Source organism: Lipomyces japonicus (assembly GCF_038497905.1).
Source record: "Lipomyces japonicus strain CBS 7319 unplaced genomic scaffold V1514scaffold_84, whole genome shotgun sequence".
NCBI lineage: Eukaryota > Fungi > Ascomycota > Lipomycetes > Lipomycetales > Lipomycetaceae > Lipomyces > Lipomyces japonicus.
In genome coordinates this window covers 21,716-28,405 of record NW_027117896.1, presented here as the reverse complement: position 1 = coordinate 28,405, position 6,690 = coordinate 21,716, and the positions used below count along the sequence as shown (strand labels likewise).

The 6,690-nt window shown below is 37.4% G+C and overlaps 3 protein-coding genes across 3 annotated transcripts; 1 reads left to right on the top strand and 2 right to left on the bottom strand.

Annotated features, from left to right (window-relative positions):
- Window positions 1-135: 135 nt before the first annotated feature.
- On the bottom strand, window positions 136-870 carry V1514DRAFT_230146 (uncharacterized protein). Its single transcript, XM_066924735.1, has 2 exons — window positions 299-870; window positions 136-252 (listed from the first exon to the last, which is right to left on the bottom strand). The coding sequence occupies exons 1-2, from the start codon at window positions 615-617 to the stop codon at window positions 143-145; spliced, it is 429 nt and encodes a 142-aa protein (XP_066780722.1). The 5' UTR covers window positions 618-870; the 3' UTR covers window positions 136-142.
- Window positions 871-3,002: 2,132 nt separating this feature from the next.
- Window positions 3,003-4,324, bottom strand: V1514DRAFT_338850 (U3-containing 90S pre-ribosomal complex subunit-domain containing protein). Its single transcript, XM_066928896.1, has 5 exons — window positions 3,946-4,324; window positions 3,651-3,876; window positions 3,486-3,585; window positions 3,291-3,427; window positions 3,003-3,240 (listed from the first exon to the last, which is right to left on the bottom strand). The coding sequence occupies exons 1-5, from the start codon at window positions 4,228-4,230 to the stop codon at window positions 3,086-3,088; spliced, it is 903 nt and encodes a 300-aa protein (XP_066780721.1). The 5' UTR covers window positions 4,231-4,324; the 3' UTR covers window positions 3,003-3,085.
- Window positions 4,325-4,343: 19 nt separating this feature from the next.
- V1514DRAFT_338848 (centromere kinetochore component CENP-T-domain-containing protein) lies at window positions 4,344-6,349 on the top strand. The gene is made up of 6 exons (XM_066928895.1): window positions 4,344-4,704; window positions 4,770-5,307; window positions 5,367-5,405; window positions 5,473-5,775; window positions 5,833-5,942; window positions 5,977-6,349. The coding sequence occupies exons 1-6, from the start codon at window positions 4,485-4,487 to the stop codon at window positions 6,066-6,068; spliced, it is 1,302 nt and encodes a 433-aa protein (XP_066780720.1). The 5' UTR covers window positions 4,344-4,484; the 3' UTR covers window positions 6,069-6,349.
- Window positions 6,350-6,690: the final 341 nt, after the last annotated feature.

Below are 6,690 nucleotides of genomic sequence, written 5' to 3'. Positions count from 1 at the left end.
CAAACAGATGGTACCTTTTCAGTACAAATTCCAGTAAGCAATTAAAACAAAATCCATCCCGAACATCCTCCGGATTTCCTGTACATAGTGCAAGGATATCCAAATTGCGAGTTATCACACATCGGTGATCATCACGGGTAAATCATAGATCTCTTAAGGCTCTTATACGCCGTGATACGCCCTCGACGTGATCAGTATCGACGAATTCAGACGACCTAGCTACTTCAGGTGTCTGCCCGGCCGATGCTTTGACTACTTAAAGTAAGTACAGCATAATTAATCATCTTATGCAACATACAAAGCAAAAAAAAACTGTTCATGAGATCCGTAGCTATTGCTGTCATGATATTCACAACCGTGAGAACAGTAGACCGTGTAATGTGACAACTCCCATCCAGGTCTGACGAGACATTATTTAAACTCAATCCCGCTTGACGAAGCTCTGACGTGAGGTACGCAAAGAAGTATCTCAAAAACCTGTCCGGGTTCTCAAGTCCTTCCTTCATGACACGTAGCAGAGTAATCGGATAATAGTGATCAGCCCATTTTGTCACAGTACGCTGCCAAGGTTCAACCCGAGACATCATCAAATGCTCTGATCTTTCGGCCACGTTCATCTGGCAAATAAGGTTCGGACGTGAGTTGCTCCAGCTCGTCAGAAAGCATTTTTAAAGTGTTATGCAAATAGATTCTAGACTCTGAATTTTACAACGTAGGTGGGTATTATGTACAAGGGACATCTCGTTTTTGAGGCTAGTGTAACGGAAGCCACCCAGGAGTAAGAGGGCTACGGCACCTTACCCCGATATATCTAACCTTTCTCCTTGCATATTGCTAGTCATCCCTCCTTAGTTATATACCTGTATAATATTCTTACTAGTAATAGGTAAAGCCCTCTTTACTCTTTAGTCATATACTTGTACAGGGACATCACGTTTTTGAGGCTATATGTAAGAAACTTTACCCCTTTACTTGCTGACTAAAGTATTAGTATATACTAAGGGTATAGTACCACGCGATGGTCGCGGTGGACAGTGAACAACAAGGCGGTCAGGTCTTGTTGGAGAGGAGCGCAAGTAGGCACTACCTCGGGAAGCATAACCTTTTTGTTACGATCAGCCAGATCATGTCGCTGCTAGGACCGTTAACGGATTGCGGATAGTGCAGATAATGCGGATACGATATCTGCAGCGGATGAATATCTGCAGTCTTTTTTGTATGCAGATATTTTCGCGGATGACTATCCGTATGCTTTTGATTTTGCAGATATCGTATCCGCAATACTGTGCGGATATTGCAGATAATTGCAAATATGCGGATAATGTCCTAATTAGAACTAGCTTCATATAAATAGGGTGAAGGTTAGGGTATTAGTAAGAATATGTATTGATATTACATAACTATTTAGCAGGTGTTATGTAAGTCAGCCAATACAAACAAGTTAACTGGTTAACAACCAAGCTAACTTAAATGTTAACTTAGTTATGTGTATGTGTCCTCTACACGTGTCACTCTGAGGTAGACCGTACGCACGTATTGTGTGGGCAAGCGTACGGGGAATGGCGCGATAAGGGATATGGGGAGGAGTTTCTGAGTGTGTTATAACTGGGAAGGGAGCCTGTATTTTATTTGTTCGTTTTGCTTCCTTTCTTTATATTCTTTCTCCCGTGTTTCTCTATACGTGTATATTTTGCATTGCAGGGTCCTGACAGTGGAATCTTTAGGTCACGTGTTAGAAGATATGTGTAGAGGACACAAAAACGCGGTTTTGTCGTTATTGAAATAAGATATGTCAAGTAGGACGATAAGGTCGAGAGCTGCGGCAGCTGCCGCTGGAGGTGGTGAATCAGGTGGATACCCTGATTTGAGTCCAGCTTGGCGAGGAATCCATCCCGACCTTAGGAGAAGATGTCGCGGACCAGTTATAACACTCAGAAACTCCTCCCCATATCCCTTATCGCGCCATTCCCCGTACGCTTGCCCACACAATACGTGCGTACGGTCTACCTCAGAGTGACACGTGTACACAGCAAACAGTACGAGGCCCATTGTTTAACTTCTGATTCGATATCGATTTGCCATGAATTAAAGCAACAGTATAAGTAGTCAATATGTTTAATATTTATGAATAATAGATGTTAGAAAAACTAAAAATTAAGCTTGTAAATTAGACTACTATTTATATAAGTAAAGAAATTTTAGATCAAAGTCTGAATGAAGGTAAAATGTCATTGCTTGATATAGAGGTAACGACAAAAAAAAGTTGTTTGGCTTACGCAACAAATATATTGTTTTTAAGCTGTTCGTATTATGCTTCAGTATAATAAGACTGATTCTGTGAAAATTTCATTGGATAGTTCTAGTCAAACCCGTTTGTACTCTGATTTATCTATTGACCACTACAAGATCAGACTAATGCGCCGGTAGACCGTGCCGGAATACTCCATAAGATGCAGCAGGTTCCCTAAATAATGATTTTTTCTTCTTTTCGAACATCAATTAGTATGATGGGTTGGCAAAGAATAAAAATAAAAATAATTAAGAAGATGTTTGGTTTAAAATGGGAGATTGGGGAAAACCCCCTGGATTATTTACGTGATAGTCAATCATGAGAGTTCCATAACACAGACTATTAATTAAATTAGCAAACTTGTGAAAATTTACCTCCGCACAAGAGATCATAACTGAATAGTTTTATGTTTCTTTGGAATAACATCAACTGATTATATATATATATTTTTTTTGAGAACCGTTGCGCAAGTGACAACAGCTCTATCATATTTACAGACAATGATTAACGTGCAAAAGAATGACAAGAAAAAGAATGCCTTCACGGATTTCAGATTACATAGGCTAAATGGAGGAAGAATCGCGTTCTATGGTAAAATTGTATTTACAAACAATATCTGCAAGGTATTACAAGCTAACATACTTTTGATTATAACCCGGCACCGCGATATACGATAATGCACTATGATCCCTTCCCCCTCCCCTCCCCCTACAAAAAAAAAAAAAAAAGCAAGCAATAAGAAAACAAAAAAAAAGAAAAGAAAGATTGTATTTTTATAATTTATTAATTTCTTTCCTAATATAATGCGACTTTTGCGTCAGAATTGCCATCGACAAGTCGTCGAGTGATTGCTATAGTTTCTGGCACGTCATCAAGCACGGTTCGCATTTTCGAATCCAAATGTGAACTATCAATAATCACGAGCTGCAAATTTTGTAAACTTAACGCGCCTAAAAAGTAGGTTAAAATTGGAGCCGAAATAAAACACATAAGTCTTTACCTTTATCCAAGACTGACATTATTCTAGTCGGCGTTGATAATACGACGGTTGGATTTAATCGTTGCAAGGTCTGACAATCAGAGGCAAGATTATTTTTGGCAATAATCTTTAAGGATTTAATATTTTTGGGAATTGCTCTAATAATATTTCTAATTCAGCAAAAAAAAAAAAATAAATAAATAAATAAATAATTACCGTTTAACATCACAAACACGAAGAGCAGAGATTGAAATGATAATAATTTTAGGAGCTCCTTTATCTTCTGATGCGGATTCCAAATTTTTTATATCACTAGCTAAAGAAAAGAAAAAATAATTGTTAATTAATACAATAGAAATGAATAATTAATTTTTCATATACCATGTGTTAAAAAATCGGTAAATTTATTTAATTCACGATCTTGATTAAACGTTGACATCTCCAAAATTCGAGATTGAGGTAAGGCATATAAGTCATCGAGTTCAATACTTGATAATTTTGGATGCCAAATTCTTGCTTTTTTTGAAAAATAATCTGATATTATACTTGATTCAGTTATAGCAATTGATTTTTTAACAACCATTTCTGTTTCCATTCGTTGGCGCTTCTATATATTGCATTAGCAAGCGATTTTAATTTTTTAATTGACATTGCATGAAATGAATGATATCTGTACCTTTGCTGCCATTTTCTCCTTCCGTCGTTTCCGTTTATCATCTTTACCAGTGTTCTTTGCATCATCATGGTGGGGGGAAATATTCCTGTTACCCTTGGCATTCTCCAAATTTCCATAATCATCATCAGAATCATCGTCGATATTGGCAAGATCAGCTACCGTGACCGCATCAGCTTCATCACCACTGGCGACACCATCAAATGAATAATCCAAGTCATCATCTAAATCATCACCTCCACCACGAATATTACTAAGACTCCTATTGACCACTTTCCGTTTTGACATTATTTTCTCATGCAACTGGGCTTTGAGCAAAGAAGTAACGGCGAAAAAAAAAAAGAAAAAGAGTTCTTGTTAGCACAGACGCAAGATTTTGGATTTTCAATTTTTTTCGAGAAATTAAAAAGAACGTTCAAACCCCTGGTTTAATAAACTCCCAACTGGGTAAGGGTATTAAATTGGCTTAACATCACAAACTACATAAACAAACATGTAAACGAGTATTTATTACTGCATAACGGTCTAATAGATATTTCGAGATGAATGCCGTATCAACACCTCGACGACCGGCTTCAAATGGATTACAAAGGTCGGCATATAGGACGCCTGGCTCGAAGACACCGTATGGCAACGGCAGGTTGCATCATAGCAACCGGGTCATTCGTCATAACGTCTTGACCCCCGGTCGCGAGCGACGACGCAGCGGGGTTGGCATGATTAGAAAGACCCCTAGGGATGACTTACGAGCTTTAAGTCGAGGTGAGTATTTATAATGCTTATGAAAAAAAAAATATTACTAAGATCTGGGTTGGCGGGAATGAAAGTATTGAAACCGTTACAGCCATTATTGCCATCAAGGAAGAGGTCATCAATTGTGCAATTACAAGAACAAATCCGGAAAGATGCACAAAAACGATTGAGTACATCACGTATTATTAGTGATAATGAAAATGAAAAGCAGATACCAGAACTACGGCAAGCGTCCGTGAAAAATACCCATCACGACGACGACGACGACGACGGTGAAAAGTCTGATGGATCTGAAGAGTTTCTAAGTGCGAGCGAAGATAACATGGCAATTGAATACGGCCGGCAAGGTTTGGAATTAAGACGCAGATCAAGCGTTGCATCGTTGTCTATGTATGATGACCAGCTTGAACAGGGCCAGATTAAGCATGATGGAGACCGATACGGCCGGCGTAGATATAACGACAGGATTGAGGAACAAGAGTTTGTAATCAAGGTTGATAATGATGATTATAATAATACCATGGGAGAATACAATGTTGATGGTCATGAGATTCTTAGTAACCATGATGATGACGGTGACGACGATGACAAGGAAGAAGAAGGATTTATCAGGTAAGTTTGAAGCATGGCTGGTATATTAACATATTAATATTTATGAAACGAATGTCAAGGTCGAGTTTTGGACAATTTTTACTTGCAGATAATGAAGGGTAAGTTTTGTTAATTGCAAACTGATGAATTGAAGTGAAGCACGCGGCTGACAAAGTTGAATTAAAGGGTGCAACCAGCACGACCTCGTGAAACAATCATAAATCAAAATTCAATACCCGACAAAAGGAATCAAGCAAAAAATCAACGAAGCAAAAAAAAAAAATTAATAAATTTGCTTCCTGGGAGATTAATTAAGGATTTGGCTCGCAACCTGTCACCGCGATTACCAGTCACGCCGGATGGCATCAATGCAATCAATACTGTTTCCAATCAATTTTTCAAGCAGGTAGGTGATGATATGGCCAGATTTGCTCAACATGCGTCAAGAAAAACGATCGAAGAAAGTGATGCCATGCTACTGTTGCGAAGGTATGTAGCAGTGACTCGGTTATTTTTTTTTTTCTGAAGCTTTTTCTAATATATTAGGCAACGGCAAGTAAATTCCAAAATTAAAATGTTTGGCCTTGCTCATAAATATTTGCCGACTGAATTGTTGGCCGAGATGGCGATAAGCACAGCAAATAACAAGACTATTGGTAAGCGCGCAAAAAAAGTTGTCTCGACAACCAGTGAAGAGTCAAAACGGACCAAGAATGCGTGATACTTTTGCAGATGGCTATAATAAATTTTCAGTTTGTTTTAGTCAAATCAGAGAAACATGATCCAAAAGAAAAAGAAAAAAAAAAAGAAAAATCATATGCGACGATTTGAATAAAAGAAGAATGTAAACAACGTTGATCAGTTGAGTTGAAAGAATAGTTAAACTTTCCAAGAATTGTATGATAAAATTTTTTTACAATTTTGGAATCACGATTGATCGGGCTATCAAAACCTTGTGATTAAGGAACGAGTGCTTGTTGACGTGACGTGCCATTGGATTTTTATTCAAGTTCATTTAAACGAGACCAAAGATAGTGCATGCATTCATGAAAACTTTTAGCAGTGAGTATTCTTTAAAATCCATGTCATTTTATTACGCCCCTCTGAGTTAAATGTTGTTTTTTCAACAAGATGTGCAAATTCATCCAAGGTTCACTGTCAGAACATTTGCTTGAAATTTGAATAATGTAATCTGTATTATTCAAAGTGGTCCAACTCATGCTTTTTCTTTTATTAACAATTTTGTTTTCAGGAACACATCAATTGATGATCCTTTTTTTTGTTTTTTTACGAATAGTCAATAGTTCATTATTTGATTTGAATTTGGAGCTACGGACCGTTTGACTGTTTTATTAATGCATATATGGATTAATTAAATTAAGTATGAATTAATTATTTTTTTTT